The sequence below is a fragment of the Cydia strobilella genome, chromosome 6, assembly GCF_947568885.1.
Source record: "Cydia strobilella chromosome 6, ilCydStro3.1, whole genome shotgun sequence".
Lineage (NCBI taxonomy): Eukaryota > Metazoa > Arthropoda > Insecta > Lepidoptera > Tortricidae > Cydia > Cydia strobilella.
The window spans coordinates 8,369,330-8,388,136 of NC_086046.1; the positions used below are offsets into that span (position 1 = coordinate 8,369,330).

The 18,807-nt window shown below is 39.1% G+C and overlaps 1 protein-coding gene across 5 annotated transcripts in view; it reads right to left on the reverse strand.

Moving 5' to 3' along the window:
- Positions 1-18,807, reverse strand: part of LOC134742352 (Ca(2+)/calmodulin-responsive adenylate cyclase-like) — a 132,471-nt gene that overhangs the window by 60,125 nt on the left and 53,539 nt on the right. For all 5 annotated transcript variants that reach the window (XM_063675412.1, XM_063675411.1, XM_063675410.1 and 2 more), the window contains 2 exons: positions 15,018-15,167; positions 11,443-11,561 (listed from right to left, as the gene is read on the reverse strand). In XM_063675412.1, coding sequence (XP_063531482.1) covers positions 11,443-11,561; positions 15,018-15,167 — 269 coding nt within the window. The remainder of the gene's footprint in view (positions 1-11,442; positions 11,562-15,017; positions 15,168-18,807) is intronic.

An 18,807-nucleotide genomic window follows, 5' to 3' on the forward strand; every position in this document is an offset into this window, starting at 1 on the left:
ACGACGTTGAGTTTAAATATGGTCCTACACTCCCAATTGAGACGGTCGAACTCTTGATACAAGCAAATTTTTGCATTGCAATCGACCTGTAAGCAACATAATCTGAAATATTTCATCAGAGCTTCAAAAATAAATATAAAATAAAATCACGCCGTTCCAAGATCAATACCCATTAAAGTAAGTAATGGGCGAGCGAAACTACAGCGAAGACAAACTGTGACATTTATTTCAAATTGCGTCTGTGTTATGATACACAAGTCAAGTGTAACAAATGTACCTATAATAGTCTGTCAATGGTCTATTTATGAACGATAATTCGACGTTTATCGCATGTATTGGAAGACAGAAAGTCGGGCATCGACGAGGGTCAATGATCCCTCTATACATATATACATATTTGATTTATCCGCAAAGTGTCACATATTCTGGACTAACTTCTATCTAGTTCCGCCACGATGGAAAGAATTGAATACATGTGTATCTGTTGCTCTTTATGGCAGATTTACGTTTGCGATATTATTGAGAACGAAAATTCATAATTCAATTAAACCTACAAAGAAGTTAATATATACCTACGTACATTTGATTTGAAAGTCAAGAACATTGGCAACTCAAATGAATCTAACGGTGTCTCGTATTTATGTGATGCTAAAGATTTAAAGGTACAAAAAAAATAAACATGGCTACAATGAAAAAGCATTAGGCAGTCTTCACTTCGTCATTTAGATAAAAAGTGTGAAAACCGAGCACAAAAAGAAAATAAAGCTATTCTCATAGCAATAATACGTATTAGCATTTAAACAACGTCCGTCACCTCGGATCATATGGGCCGGCTGCTAGATGGAAATCTCGAATGCTGTAATGTATTATGACGGACGCGTGTCGCTGTCGCTTGCCAAACTCACCCAAGGTTCGTTAACATTGGATCAGCCGCTACCCGGAACAAATAAACGGACATACACATAGTTTTTGTTCTATTTACAGACGTTTTTTAGACAACACTTTTAAATAAATTCACTTTATTACTTTTTTTTTTACCTCAGCAGCTCGAACAAGCCTACTTTCGTCACTCCCTGGAGTGAGGAAAGTGCGACTTTCCTCACTCCAGGGAGTGAAACAATGTAGCTTTTTAATTTAGTGAAGGCCATGAACTTCATACTTTTATTACATTTTTTTACGGTATGGTATGGTACGGTACGGTACGGTACGGTACGGTACGGTACGGTACGGTCCGGTCCGGTCCAGTCCGTCTCGTATCGTATCGTATCGTACATATTATAGTACTTTTTTTTTGTTTATTCTGTGTAATTCGAAATACATTTTAACCTTTAATATGTTCTCACTACTGAGGTGAAAAATTATGTGTGCAACACGAGAGCAAAGTTATTTTACATCTCGTGTTTTTGAGTCCCTCGCTACGCTCAAGATTCTACCTTAGAATCACTCGCTTCGCTCGTGATTCAATTATAGAATCTTTCGCTTTCTCGGGACTCAAAATAAACACTCGCAAGAAAAACCAACTTTCCTCTCTTGTTGCACAAATAACTATTTTTACTTTCTTTTTCCACTTTTAAATGTATTCTAAGCTTAATAACATCGTTCGCAGACGTTTCTGCTTGTCAAAAGTTTAGACAACACGTTTAGTTCAAGAAAATTCATAAAATCAGGAGAAATAATTCGAGTAGTTTTGTAAATTGGCACAGTTATACCACTTTTTGCTCATATCTCGAATATCTTCACGAATAGCATTATAATTATTTCGGACAAAAAGTTTGTACATAAAATTTTATATAGTGGTCATATTTATTTTTACTCTACGATTAATACTTTAGGAGCTTGTGTAGGAGATAGGGTGTTTAGTGTTTAAGTAAACAGAGATTAAAGAAATAGACGATTTAAGAAAACGTTTTTTCGTAGTTGTTTATCATAACTAATTTTTTTTAGTTTAGAATAAGCAAGTTTAGTCACCTGCTGATCAAAAAAAAAAATTAAACCAGCCAAGACCATGTCGGGCCATGCTCATGTGTCATCCGTTTCTTGTTCATTTCAATATTTTCAATCACGTCAGCTTTGGTGAATCAATATGCATGGAAAATATGCATTAAACCATCATATTTCCATGAAAGAACACACGAGTGGTGTTTATCAAGAGACAAGTAATTAGTGGTCGATAAGGGTAATCTTAACTAGTACATCGCTTACGGTGGCTGCCGCCGATAGTGCAGCACAATTAGTTCGGGGAACGGCGGGTAACCTCAATGTTGGGCTGATGGCTTTTGGCGCCGTTCCTTTGCTATCGGTACGAAATCACAAGAAATAACATTAAATTAAGCCGCCGCATGAGAGTATATGTACTATTGCACATAACAACACATTGTGTAGTGTAGAGGTAACATTAAGTAACTATAAATAGTTACTTAATGTTACCAATTGTCCTTATGTGTCAATTTGGCACTAAAATGTAGGTTTACCTACATGAAGCTTTTAGTGCCAATTTTAAGTCGAGCATCGTATCTTGATAAATTTAGTAACTGTTATGCTAATGATTTATCATTCGTTCAATTTGCCATTTATTAAATTGTAGGAATAAAAATTCGAACTAAATTGTAACAGAAATTATTGGTTTTAATTTAAATATATTTACAAAACAAGCCAATTATCTGAAACGTAAATATGGTCAACAATATTATATTATTTTTTATATCAACTTTATTATATTATTATATCAACAATTAATAAATTAATTGGTAGTTCCTTAAAACTATCAGTAAGACAATTAAATATTTGTATTGTCATTCCATAGACATTCTTCTTATAGGAAGTGAAAGATTTGTTTACGGGCAGGTAAGCATCATATGTTTAAGACTTGCGTGGTCGCGGCGGCTTGCCAAAACTGGTAGGAACAAGCATAAGCTTTCATCGCCAACGAACCAAAACTGTCAGACCTGTATATTAATTCAGAATTATTAACTTTAATAAAGTCGGCACATTGCACCGAGTTTTATATGAGTCTGTCGTCCTTATCTTGGCTCTTACCCGGAATACCCGGTTACATCGCAAAGATACCCGAGTTCGACCAGACGCTCGACTAAATAATAATATGCACCAAGAATTTTCGTAGCCACCAGTTTTTTCACCTACTTATGTGGAGATTGAGCTGGGTTGTAGGAGCAATTTTTCTGTCACTGAAAAGCTGATGGTGAATCTCCCAGTCCCAAAGTTAGATAAGTTCCGAAAACAAAATTGAATTTTCACAATCGAAATTATGACAAATTATGTTTGAAGCAAGCCCTCGTATGACGCTTAGAAATCCGGTCTTTTAATTTTACACTATAGGTCTAGTGTCTATTCAATTTAAGGGGACCGTTCCCAGATCAATTTGGACGGCGGCCAAAACTGCAGCGTTCAAGATACTCTACTGCCAATAAATTGCAAAGTAGGTGCTGTACGACACGTAGCTACTATTGTAGACGGACGTAATTGCCTCAAGCCCTACAACGGATTACTATAATTGGAAATATGGAAATACATACATGTGATATAATAGACGTAGGTACATTGCCAAGTTCACAGTCTTCCCAAATAGGTATTCGTATAATAATGGCAATACAAGTGAATCAGTTTAAATTATTAATTGTCTAAAATTATAATTATCAATTTGAGGTTATAGGTACGGACCTACCTTACCTTAGCGTCGATTCGGAGACTATAATATGAGACTATAGACTTATAGACTACCACTTTTCGACTCCTTTAGTGTAAGTAAAACTAGTGTCGAAACCTGACATTTTGTTTTGTTTGTAAATTTGTAACAATTACATTTTACTATATTACGATGTATGGGTTAATTTATCCGTTTTGAAGTTAGAAACCATATTATATCATTGTTCCAACAGACTATACAAAATCTATACTTTACGAGTTTTATTTCCCCATACTGATGCAAACAGTTTTTTCGCCCTGTATAATAAATTTAGTAGTAGTAGTAGTAGTAGTAAAACTCTTTATTGTACAAAAAGAAACATAAAACAGGAAAAAACACACGTCATTTGTACAAAGGCGAACTTATCTCTTTCAGGGATCTCTCCCAGCTGTACTAAACGGCATAAAAATACGGCATAAATTGAGTGCTTTACCCAAAGCTCTGTCGCTACAATGTCAGTATTGGCTAAGTGCAGCCATACCATAACGGACATTCTGTACCTACAAAATACAAATGCTTCGTCCAATATCTGTCAAACCCTTGCCAAGCCACCGTCTGCGCAAATAAGTGCTCCGTCGTCCGTTCAGGATCGAAACATAGTAAAACTCAATACGTGCTTTGTTTCCAGAATTCACTTTAGTTCTATAAATTCTCGAAATCGTGACTCATTTTCTCGCACTCCTTACAATCGATTACAATGTTTAGCAGTAGAGTTGATGGCTCGTGCAAAAACGCATCAGTTTACGTTTCGCCTGTTTGCTTTCCTTGATGCGTAAATGCAACATCCTCTGTTACTAGAACGCGGCACCTATACTGTACCCAGTCAATAGCTAGAATTATTATTAGGTACTTATTCGCATTACTGTACTCATAAATTGTTATCGAAAGCGGTTTCTAGAATATGATTCGAGCCTATGCGGATTACCTATTCTAGGTAACCTTAGAAGCAAAATATATATTTAGCTTTGAAGGTTACCTAGAATAAATATTGTGTGTAGATACGTTATTTCGGCAGGTACTATTAATATCGGGTTATACGTATTGTATTGGATTTGGAAAATAACTCATATTTTTAATGAAATAAAACTATGAAAACGGATTATATCGCGTATATTGAATTTATAATACATCCCGTATATTGAATTGATAATACAACCCTTAAGGTGACTGTCCATTTTCAACCGCAGCTGCGTTACTGCTCCGACACTACTGCAGCGGCCTGAACGCGTCGGTGTTATTGTCAATTTCCATAGTAAAATGAATGACGATATCGACTGCACGTAATATGGTGATTTTAACGTTTTCCCAACCGCAGCTGCACTACTGCTCCGACACGTCGGTGTTATTGTCAATTTCCATAGTAAAATTAATGACAAGGCCGACTGCACGTAGCATGGCCATTTTTGCGTATTTAGTGTATTATTTCAACTGCGGCTGCAGACCGCACGTCAAATCTGTCACCTGCACTGAAATGTCTTTGGGTCACAGATATGAGTAGTTCTAAGCAAAGAGGATATAACCACTACGTTCTAATAAGGATCTTATTACACCCAAGGACCCCCCCCCCTTTACAACCCCGATGGTACAGTCGCCATATATCGCAGATATATCGGGTCGGCCCAGGAGCTCACAAATATCTGAACATGCCTTTATTGTCAAGGCGCTAGTGTTCAGATATTTTTAGCACCTCGGTCGCTCCGATATATCTGATGGCGACTGTCCCTACTGTAAACTTTTTTGCTAATCTATATTGAGCCATATCACAGAGCCAGTAAGGAAACGTGTGTGTTGTACACAATAATTGTGTACAACCCGCACCGCGCTAGTTGTATGCATGCACAATTAGGATTGTTCATTTTTTTTAAATGTTCTATTTCGAAAACCATTTCGAGATATGAGGTTTTTAAACAGTTTCCGACATTTGCTGTGATATAATAATCGAAGATTGAAGATATTTCAACAAATATACTGATGACCTTAGTTTGACCTTCTCGCGAGGCTGAATATAATAAAGTCATCGTATAATAAAAGTTATCGAACCATAGTAAATAAATCCGTCACTCACGTCAAAGTTGTCATTGTCATCAATTGTCATAATGAAAATTTTCAGTTAAACCGCTAGTTTTTTACGATTTGATTTATAATTTTGATACCTAAACCACCCTAAACAGTAGATTCTGATTGCTTAATATATCAAAAACGTTGTTCCCATTCGTGGGAATGATTTACAAAAATAATAGTCCGCGAAGACCTACGTGAAAGACGGTGTTGTCGTGAAGTAAATGTGGAATGGAATACTTCAAGTTGTTACCACATTATTGCTGTGAGGATCACGTCGATGTAAGTATAAAATTAATATTATTTTACTACGAATATTTAAAAGTCCATTTTTGTGGTCGGGTCACTATTACCTATTTATTTTCTGTGATGATGTGGCCAGAATATCTAAAGACAAACCGTTTAACACAGCTTGTGCCCTACTAGCTCCGTTTTACTGCTTTGAAGTTAAATTCAATAAACAGACATACATATACGAGTATGTAACTTATTTGATGAAACTGAAAAGATAATTTCTAATTTCCAGGTACAAGTTGCAGTTCAAGGTTCAAGCTGCTGATATCATGATCATGGCGGACAAAACTAAAGTTAATAAAGAGTTGTGAAAAATAAAACAGTCTTATTTTTTACTTTTTTATTAATTTAGGAAAAACCTGTTTCCCAAAAAAGTGTATACATTATATGTTCAACATGTTCTGCACGTGAGGTTGACAATGAGGGCTTTGTTTATTAGCATTCAGTTGAAGTTGATGTAGGTTCTACTCTTGTTAAAGCACCAGGCCCCGATGGCATACCAGGCCGTGCTTGGGTACTAGCACTAGGTCCACTTGGACCCCGGGTGAGAGCACTATTCAGTGCATGTCTCGAACAGGGCCGGTTTCCGCGGACGTGGAAAACAGGGAAACTGGTGCTTATGCAAAAGATAGGACGTCCGGTCGACTCACCATCGGCTTATCGACCAATCGTTTTGCTCAACGAGGTGAGCAAGCTCTTCGAGCGTATTATCTCGCTTCGTCTCGTTAAGCACCTCGAAAATGTGGGGCCAAATCTTAGCCACAATCAGTTCGGTTTCCGTCGCTTCCGATCCACAGTTGACGCGATCGCCAGAGTTAAGACCCTGAGAGAGGAGGCAGTGTCCCAAGGCGGGGTGGTCCTCGCAGTATCTTTGGACATATCAAACGCATTCAACACCCTGCCTTGGGGCTGCATCAAGGAGGCACTCAGACACCACACGGTGCCGAGGTACTTGCGCAAGATTATCGAGGCGTATTTATCAGAGAGGGCTGTCAAGTACCCAGTGCCAAATGATAATGGATGGGACCTGAAAACCATGTCGTGCGGCGTTCCGCAGGGATCGGTCCTAGGACCACTCCTGTGGAATATTGGGTATGACTGGGTGCTGCGCGGCAGAAATCTTCCGGGGATTGAACTGACGTGCTATGCCGACGACACCCTAGTTACAGCGAAGGCTAGTACCTTCAGGGAGGCGTCACTAAAGGCAACGGCGGGAGTGGCTCAAGTGGTTACAAGGATCCGTAGGCTGGGTCTAGAGGTGGCTCTCCATAAGTCGGAGGCCATCTGCTTTCATGGACCCCGAAAAGCACCTCCAGCCGGCGCTCAACTTGTGGTGAGTGGAGTTCCCATCGGCGTTGGGTCGACGTTGAAATATCTGGGACTCGTCCTCGACAGCCGGTGGAACTTCAAGGAGCACTTCAAGCGCCTGACTCCTAGGCTTCTGGGAGCAGCCGGTGCGCTTAGCCGACTCCTACCAAACGTGGGAGGGCCGAATGTAGGATGCCGCCGTCTATACACGATGGTAGTGAGGTCGATGGCCCTGTACGGTGCACCCATCTGGGTAGATGCCCTTAGCGCCGAAAATCAAACCCTTCTACGAAGACCCCAAAGGATCATGGCGATAAGGGCCATTAGAGGGTATCGCACCATCTCCAGTGATGTAGCATGCGCCTTGGCCGGCACCCCACCCTGGGATCTGGAGGCAAAAGCCCTGGCGGAAGTGTATAGACGGATTGCGGAATCACGAGCAAGAGAGACGGAGCCTATGCTTGAGGAAGTGAAACGCTGGCGGACAAATGCTCAGGTCACCGTTCTCCGAAACTGGGGTGAGAGGCTTGAGAATCCATGCGCCGGTCACTGGACAGTCGGCGCGATTCAGCCTGTCCTCGAAGAATGGATCGGTAGACAACACGGTGTGGTGTCTTTCCACCTCGCACAAGTACTCTCGGGCCATGGGTGTTTTGGCAAATACTTGTGCGAGAAGGCCAAACGGGAGCCAACGCCAGCGTGTCACCACTGCAACAGTGCAGAAGACACAGCGCAGCACACGCTGGCGGAATGCCCAAGTTGGGTGGCGCCGCGCAATAACTTGGTTGGGACAATCGGGCCTGATCTGTCATTGCCGACCGTCGTAAAGGCAATGACAGAAAATAAACGATGCTGGAAAGCTATGACCACCTTCTGCGAGGTGATCATGACCCAAAAAGAAGCAGCGGAGCGCGCGCGGGAAAAGGCTGCGGAAGCTCACCCGCTGCGGCGCAAAAGAGCAGGGCGGAGGCGGGTCGCCCATGACCGCCGCCTGCCGCCTTAACGAGGGCCTAGGGGTGGCAGTCACGGGGACGACAGCCATCTAACTAAAACTAGGTCCTCAAAGCGAAGGGTGTGTCAAAAAAAAAAAACGTAGGCACGCCCCAAATGCCGGTTGGGAAATCAATTTCCCGGAGATGGGGCTTAGCAGCCGGCCGCTGCGAGGTCACGGTAGTGTGCACTTGGTGTTCCCGTGGCCCCGCCTTACAGCACCGAGGCGACAAACGGGGGGGTTGTTTAGTGGGTAGACTTGGGGTCCCATCAGCCTAAAACAAGGAGTCCCACATAACCACTCGGGTTCGTCCCCGCGCCCGAGTGGTATGCGTAATTGCATTTTTCCCCCCCTAAAAAAAAAAAAAAAAAAGGTTCTACTCTTGTTGAACCAGAAAATAATTGCATAGTTTGTTATTAAATCTATGCCCAGGCACTATTCTTGCTATAACTTTACATTCTCCGCCTTCTCTAGAAATTTGTACATATCCCACAGCCGTATCTAAAAAGGAAATGACCTGACCACACGTGATGACCTGAAATAGCAGAATACCTATAATTAGCAAAATGTACCTGATTCAACAGATCTCAAATGCAGTGCAGCGAGGGAATGCTGCAGGCATCATGGGAACTTTTGAGCCGGGTACGATGCAGGGTGGAGGCGCATATTAGATGTTTAGTTTATTATTAGTTTTAATTATTATGTTATTTATTATTAATACCTATTGTATTGTATTATGCTCTTTCTATATTAATATTAAGATTTATGTTTATCAAATAAATTAAGCAAAATTGGCATGTAATACAATATCTAACCAATGGTAACAAATAGGTAGAAATAATCCACAAGGTGCTAAGCGTCCTTAACAGTGGACGCTTGTTACAATTTTAAGAATCAAATCTCCTTACGAATCGAATCACTTACAAAATATATGATGTAACTTGCATTTGTATTTTTGCTACCCTGATTTCAGCCAAGTTACGGTTGGAGTTGGATGTAGTTACTATAGTATATACATCCAATAAAACTAAGTTATATTACTTAATATTCCGTAATCCTGGCCAAGCTATATTTTCCTACGTGATTTTTTTTATCATTTCATGATAAATTCATTAAATAAACTGTTCTTTTAATTTTTTGTAGTTTTTCGAGGATAGCTATAAGCTCGACAGGGCACGAGCGATAGAGAGGCAAATAGAATACCGAATAATCGGCAAAGTGGCCGAATAGGCCGAATAGTTGCCGAATATTCCTGGCAACTCTAGTCGTAATATCATATTATATAATGTCGTTTATGGCGACACTTTCTAATTTTGTCATTGCAAAATTTGCAAAGCCATTCCTGAGCTAAATAAACGAAGCAATCATTAATTTTTATTACAAGGAGCAAAGAGGTTTTTTTTTGATACCTCCTGGTAATATATTGATATCCAAACATACGAAAGGATACAAAATTGAACCACGAGAGAAGCGAATGGTTTAAAATTTAGAATATTGACAGTTGCGGGGGTCTTAAGGCATGAGGGTTAAACAAACTTTGTTACAGTGCAACACGCAATTTTTCATCACACCAACACGAGGAAACCATTTATTATTCAAATTAATTTATTTGAAGTTCTTTCTATCGGCCAAGGTGAGGGCAATAGCTTTCTTCATAAAGAGTGCCGTGCCGCCCATGGACACCTGCAACACAAGAGGGATTTTAATTTGTGTTTCAGTTTCAAATAGGAAACTTGACAATATGAAGTGTAAATTGCGCAATTACTTATAGCTCTTACAAATAATTTTATTTATCGCATCGGATTGTTGTGTGCGGTGGTCACCTGGTGGTCACGCATTTAGGCAAGAGGATAGGGAAGAAAATTTCACATTGTGAACTTACCTTAATGTTAAAAATAATTTTTCCTCTGCATTAATTTTATTTGAGTAATTTGATTGTATTTCGTCAATTATTAAGTCTCATTCAATGTTGAATTGCTTTTCATTTAATCGGCAATATTATCTGAATAAAGGATCACCATTAAATATCAGATTTTTTATTAATATTGCGTAGCTGCCTTCGTCGGAATCTGACTATTGTAGAAAGGCAAACTGGTCTTCTTTTTCATGTAGCATGTAGCATTATCGTCACTCGCTTCTTCACGTAAAAAATACAAAAGTAAATTAGTATTTTATTTGTACGTCTGACATTATATGACTTGACATTGACAAGCCATCAACGAACGCTGTCGCAACTGCACGCCGCAACAGCCGCAGTCGTGCTGCTACAGTAGTGCGGCACCGCGTAACGTCGCAACTGCAGTGCAGCGGCAGTTACAAATGGACAGTCACCTTTAAGGGTAAAGGGTTCGAAACGTCGGGATGTATTATAAATTCAATATACACGATATAATCCGTTTTCATAGTTTTATTTCATAAGTAACTATCGCGGTAACCAAAGACAATATCATATTTTTAACGTAAAAATATAAAAGTAACTAAACGTTTCTCCCGGATGTACATTTTTTAAAGCTTTAGGTAGTTATAGTACTTATGGTGCCCGACCCAGGACTAAGGACACCTCAGTTTCCATGTCAAATCCCGCGAACACGTAGCTATCACCTAACTGATGTGCAGTCCACATTAAATAATAATGTACTTGAAGCATTGTTAAATTCCGCCATTGTCAAGCAATAATGCTTGTGACGAAAATGTTATTGACTTCCATGGAGCAACTACATACCTAAGTACCTATATGCAGTGAGAATGTAAATTTGGCAAGCAAATCATACGAAGATAATACACAGTTGCCATTAAAATATAAGATCCGAATAATACAAATAATTTATTTTTACACATTGCGCCAACGAAAATATTGATTGTAACTTCAGTCACGGTACTCTAATTTTCATATCACTCACTGTCTTCTAATAATTTATAACCATTTCTTTAAAGAGCAACACATAGTTTACATTGCAATAGGTAGCTTAAGTATTTGTTATTATTACGCCCACGTGCAGTATATTGTATTCAAGTTATTTTATACAGAAAAAAAACACGCAATAAAGGTGGCATTCGCTTGGCTGGCTGTGTGTTTAACAATACTAACCTAACTTGTTCGTGCTTTTGTATGTAGATCTTGTGGAACTGGCCCTCTACCGGCGATATGATGTCGTTCTTCATTTCCATAGCGACGTGTTGTGGCAGCACTGACAGCAGTAATCGTTCCTGGTGACAAAATAATGGCTTGATAATTGTTGCAATTGTAAATCGTGACGTTGCATTAGTTTGCTTGGTGTGGACCCACAATTAACCTCGTTACTTAATACATAATGTACCTACTCAATCACATTTTTCATGTAGTTATTATTCTGAAATGTCATTACTAAAGAAGTCCAATCCCAGTAAAATACTATGGCATTACCAAGGAAATTGTATGCTATTTAGTGAAATGAAATAAATCAATCCGAAACAGAAATGTCTACGAGTAGAGTAGTAGACTCTAACCAAAATATTTGTAATTGATAAATAATTGTGCTTTTATGCTGGGCTATTTGAAGCTATTTGATTTGTGTAAGTAGGTACCTAAATACATACTTAGTTTCTTTTGAACATTGAAAAAAGTTCAATAACTGGTATCACATATTTTAATAATTATTAAAAATGTAATTGACGAATTGAATTGATGAATGACGGATTTACGAGTAATCAGAAACTGGAAGAATGAATAAGAATGAAATGACTTGATAAACTTTTACTCCTCCTGTATCCATATGTTGGATTTCATCGTAATGTTTTCTTGTGGGACCGATATACCTAACTGGGACCGATAAATAGAATCATTATGAATGAGGTACTTTGTTACGAAGTAGGTATTACTTAGTAAACTATAGAAACAACAAATAGAGCAACAGCGCCACATTAAAAGGAAAAGTTTCGTATAATCTAGTTATTAATAATAACTAGGTATAATAAGGGACCACAACTTTTTCCAAGTATCAAGATTGATCGTGCCAGTAAATCCGTGTTAGACACGAAGAGTAAAACAAGCGACGGCGGCCTACAACGTTGCCATTGTGAGTTGTAAATGTCAAACTTTGAATCTCAATAGCCCAACAAATATCTACGATTCGAAACGCTCAAAACGTTTAGATTGATGTAGTTCGCTGGTTGTCAAATATTCTTGTTTGGTATTTATTACACGTATAAACAATGATTTTCCGTCTTGTTTTTTAAGACGGAGGTTAATCCTCCTAAGGGTTTAAGAAATGTAGTTTAATTACGAGTTTATTTTTATTTTACTTTGTTGACCTTTGGTTTCGATCTCAAGGCTGGTATGGTCGCGAAAAACTTAACATATGACCAGCCGGGCTAGCACATGATTGGCGCGAGAGTATCTCGCCGTGACATAGACTACCCGTCCCCCTTTAATTCATATTTCATACAGTTTGTAAAAGACGGGTAGTCTATCTCGCGGCGAGATACTGTCGCGTCAATCATGTGCTCGGCCTACAGTGAACCAGCGACGTCGGTTGCTTGTAAGAACAAGCTACCGACAAAAAAAAGAAAAAGAAAAAAAAAGATTTAGACAGTTATGCAGAAATTAGTGCAGGTGTTGCAACACTTATTGGACATTCGAAACACGAACGCGACTACAACGGTCTCTTCATTAGTAAACTGCATAACGTGCTCTGAGGAAGCTACAAGGGATTTGGCGGGGCGCCAGATGTCCCTTGATTCCATAAACCAATTAAAAACCGTCTCAGCTCGATGATTAGACTGCAATTTGGCTATTTTATCTGACGTTTCATAAGCCACTATGTCGCTACCGTCAACCGGGGTGAATAGGGATGGCTGGGGTGAATAGGGACAAAACTTAAAAAATACCCACACAAATTGTATCATTCGATTGAAAATAATAATAAATTTTGTATGATACAATATGTGTGGGTATTTTTTAAGAAATTGTCAGGTAAATCGAATTTTAAGTTTTGTACCTATTCACCCCAGCCATCCCTATTCACCCCGGTTGACGGTAACTAAACATTAAGAGCTACGTCTAGCATTGCGCGACGAATCCTGGACCACTATGAAGCGATCTGGATTTAGATCTAAGCACATCACATTAAGAAACCAGGCGATCACAGATTTTATTTAGAATACACGAACGTATATAACTTACAAGTCTCTTCATATGTAAACTTCGCAACATGCTTCGGTCTATAAGCAAGCCCTGGTCTACAAGATATTTGCCGAGCTATCAGATGTCCCTATGGGTTGATTCGATACTCTCGGCCAATTACACAGAAACTGTCTCGAAGATTAAACGCGCACTTCTAACGTAATTCCAAGATTGGGCATAGGCATTTTTAACGAAGCGACTGATATATGCGACATTGCAATCCTGAGGGAAATCCAACCTTTGTTGGAATTAGTCGACTTTTTCATAAAGTTTTCCTCCGCCGTAGAGCTTTAGTAAAATATCAAATATCGTGAGGCCCGAAAAAATCACGAGTCCGAGCAAGATTTTAGGTCCGCTAAATACGTAGCAACTGAAAATCAGTGAACTATTCGTTTTCCAACCAAATGATGCTTATACAAATACTTTTGTAAAAACACTAGATTTACACTAGAAGAACATCTCATGATATAGATGCTAATGATTATAGCACATTACAAGCCTTATTTAAGAAGTGTCCCCTTTTAGATGATGGAGACATAGCAAACAGATTGAAATGCACCGGCTGACCATAAAAGTAGATCAGTAAATGTAAACCGTTATTTAGTATCCGCGGCACGGCCGGAGATGTAATTTGTATGTTAAATGAGGGAATGAACGTGTAATGGATCCTTAGATTTATCGAACACTGGCTAGTCGTGATGTCTAAATTCAGTGTGCAATATAATCTTTATAGGCTATCGATGTGGCGATACATTTCAATTGTTAAAGTTTCTCTTCCGATGCTATTGTAATAACACTTGGATATCGTGCATCCTGCCACATAAGCATCACCTAATAGTGTCATAGAACATGACAATAGTGCTATGGAACTGCCTAACATCCTGTTTCCGAAAGTGGTTTAGAGTTATAAAACTAATAAATAAACAAGTTATATAAATCTGTAGTTTAGATTAGGATGTCTTCTTGTATGGTCGTGCCGCCCTCTTGCCGCTGTCGCATCTCCATGAGCAAATTCATTAAGCGGGATTTACATTACGAAATTACTGTCGTGCATGTTGAAATCAGTTTCACGAAAGTAGTTTCGATATATGCGAAAGTAATTTCGTGAAGTAATTAGTGTCGTGAAATTCACAGTATCGCAGTGACCACGGTCCCATCAGCATCGAAGATCTATACACGTCCGCACAGCGCAGTTACTTTCGCGACATTAGTTTTTCACGTCGCATTTACACTACGAAATTAGTTACATGACACTAATGTCACCAAAAAATACGACTACTACGACGACACTAACCACTGTCACGAAATCAATTTCACTCCACTAATTTCGTAATGTAAATCCCGCTTTAGCGCGACACCATGTCGTGTAAGTGGTTATAGGTAGTTGTTGTTGTTTTTCGTCCTCGCCCTCCTTGCCAAGCGTGTTAACTCGCTGATGCATTCGCTGATGGAGAAGGCCATAAGCGAGTGAATCAGCGAGGGAACACGTTAGTATTTCTTACCAGTTTCTCGTTCTCGTCCTCCATGTCGAGCCGCGCCGCGATGCAGTTTCGTGTGTCGAGAAACGCGCGCCGCTGCGCAGTCTCCATGAGCGAATGCATCAGAGCGCCCACTATATTGACGCACACGAAGACCACCACGTTACCCACCATCTGCACAAAAACAAATGCTGTTCAGTCGAGTTCACAAACATTTTTACAAGCCAACGTTTCAAATAGTTACTTGTGCAACAAGAGAGGAATGTTGGTTTTTCTTGCGAGTGTTGATTTTGAATCCCGAGTAAGCGAAAGATTCCATAATTGAATTCTAAGTTAGAATCTTGAGCGTAGCGAGGGACTCAAAAACACGAGATGTAAAATAACTTTGCTCTCTTGTGACACATATAATTTTTCACCTTAGTAGTGAGAACATAATGAACATATTAAAGGTTAAAATTAATTTCGAATTTGTAATAGACCCCGACCCCGAAGTATGAAGTGGCAGTTCATGGCCTTCACTAAATTAAAAAGCTACCTACTTTGTTTCACTCCCTGGAGTGACGAGTCGCACTTTCCTCACTCCAGGGAGTGACAAAAGTAAGCTTGTTCGAGCTGCTGAGGTGAAAAATACATTTAGACGGTTCAAGAACTTGCATGCAATATTCGATACATTGTTATATTGCTAACTACAAAGTACAATGAATTCAGTCGGTCGACCAAATACCTACCACAATGTAACGAAGTATCGCATGCAAGTTCTTGAACCGACTAAAAGGGGCTTAAGACACCAACAATAAGGTTGTGTAATTATATTTTTGGAACGTTGGCTTGTCACTTGTAACGATGTTTGAGAACTCGACCGTTTCAACTGCTAAAAGAAATGCAAAACGTGAGTTTAATAGCCGTCGCTATTTTGCTCACTTGAAATAGGCATTCACTGACATGTACGGTACGACAAGGGATGTTTTGGAGACGAACAACAATGAAACTTAGTTACCTACGTGAAGTACGTGCTCGCTTTGTTATGCGTATTTTAAAAGCTGTCTAGGCTGCCGCAGCCTTAAGCATTTTATTTTGGTTGATAACATTGTTTGTCTCGAAAAACCTCATGGCACGTGTTCTAGCTATACCGTAGGTATTTAAAGTAAAAAAATATATATTTCATAAACAGTGAACTCTACTAATGTTAGCTGCGCTCTTTAGAATACCTAGGCTGATTATTGCGAACAAAGTTGGAATCAGGAACGAGAATGTATGTAGGTATGTATATAACTAGGTAGAAACAAGTGAAACAACTTAGCGGGGCTTAAGATTAAAGACAAGCAATTTCGCTCAGTAAATTATGTTTGGAAATCGTTTCCTTGCGTCAAACAATGGCACTTGACTTGATGTAGAGTTCGTAATAGTTTCGTCTCCCTTATACGAAAACTCCCTAGCGCAAAACTAAACTTTAATAACAGTTTAATAAGCAAAGAAGCCCCGGCTAACTCAATATTCTTGAAACGTTTTTCTTATTAGTTGCTCCATTCCTATCAGGTCATCCCGCCATAATTTTATTAAAAGCTATTTAAATGAGACGCGAAACGATTTTCTACAAATGGTGGCTCGACACAAAATCGTTCGGGAAATGGGACGCTATCAATCAATGCTTCGAATAATATGTCATACGTGGCTCTAAGCGTACTTTCCGTTGAAGTCTCGATCGATAAACTCAAAGAAATACAAACACTGGAGCGTAAAGGATTTAATCCAAACACTTATACCCGAGCGTATAAACAAACTTGTAGCACAATTTAAACCAAAATTTAATTGAACTGGAGCTTAGCATTTTTCGCTTGCTGGGCGCAAATGTTTTTTTATGGAAGCAACTTTGAAACAGTTTCATTTTAGAGCGAAAAACAGATTCAGAAATGGCAAGCTATTTTCGTCTACTAATCGCGTTACGCGTCCCAACTAAAACGGAAAAACGTCAAAATGTTTTCCGAAACAGTTTATTGACAAAAGAAGCAGTTACGTTTCGTTTTGCGGTGAACTCGAAACGACCGACTAAGTGAAACAGAGCGATACGCACCTTTTGAAGCAACATTAACGCTCGGCGGCAAGCGCAAAGAAAAACAGTAAGGGTTCATTAGATCCACATACATACAGCTTTTTACATTGAATACTAGCCGAGGGGTCGACGGGCACGTGTTAGCATTGCCGTTGAATTTTAAAACAAAAAACTCAACAAATAAGCGAGCCACTTGTGAAATCTCATTACTGTAATTAAGCGCCTAGGTACCTACGTTTAGATTGAATGGATTCGTTAAGAAGGACATTCATACTGGAATAAGGGTGTGTAATGATAACTCGGAGTGAGATTACGCCTATAGATTAGGTAATTACGTTATTTGCATGAAACATTGTATTTATTCAAGAGCCCGTGTAATTAAATTTATTTAATTGTCTTACCGTATTCATGTTACATTTCAATTCATTCAAGCAGCTTATCTTGCTCTGCGTAATGCGTTGCCCGGTGGTCCACTAAGTTGTTAACTGAGTATTATGTAGATATCAATAATATAATTGATTATCTCTATAGATAGAGCAAACAGAAAGTAATGTGTGAGTTATTGTGTACACTGTTGTTATCTAATGCAAATTGATAACCGGCCGCCCGCGTAGGCGTCGCCCTCACAGCTGTCACTGCTTGTGTCAGAGTGTCACCGCTTGTATACCAGTCAGTTTATATACTCTACTGACCCTCTGACGCTCCAAATCCTGTCAGAGACAAGCAAGGAATAAAGATTCCGAATCTCATACAAAGTTAGGTTATTGTGAAATAAAATAAAAACCTAAAATACTTTGTTCTTAGGTTCATTTTAAGCTAATTTCAAAACACCATGCAAAATATGGGATCAAAACGTCTCTATAGTGACTTCTACTGTGGTAAGAAACGCAACTTTGCATGCTTGTATTATTTTCTCCTCTCTGATACCGGAGACACCAACGACACAATAAAATAGCGGCTTTATGGCCTCAAATGAACAAGCTTCTTTATTGAAACAACACAGCCGAGTAAGCTACATGAATGTGTGACTCTCCGGCAAAAGATACCACTTTGTCATTTATGAATAAGGATAATTTTGCACTAACGTCTTAATAATTACCGATCAAAATCTTCCTATTGCCACAAAATTACAGATTTGTGCAAACATGTGGTAACTTTCTGATATACCTACTTGACGATAGAGAACAGGTGGCAACTAACGGGTTGTCTATGTAATTTTGGGGAACAAGCAGTTGTGAAGTTGCACGCTTGTGACAACAGTCGCAAAGTTGTCGAGGGGCCCCCGACAAAGTTGTTTTACAACTCGGAAGAATTACGGATTCAGTCCGTGTCTGTGTCTATCCAGTCAGGATAGAACAGGAATAGCGAATTGCATGAAATATTTTCATCATTTTTGTAGACATTAGTAAGCGTACATTTTCCTCAGCAGAATTACTTAATTATTAATTATTTTTCTGACGCAAAGAGGTATTTGTAATTCTTAGTTGGAGCGCTTGAATTTGCATCTCGTTTCTGTTGTTAGTAATTTTCCGAGCCCTGCTGTATGTGTAAATAAGAATTTTCATTAAAAATGAATCAATAAATATTACTCCTAGTTCCTCATTATTGCTATAAAAATACAGCGCCCTATTTTATCCGCGCTCGGCAATCCGGTATCAGATGCAGAGCGCTAGTGAATACATTTCCAATATTTTTAAAAGATCTTGAATATAAAATCGTATTTAAATATCCGCTATTCGATCAGACTAGTGCGTAAATATTTGA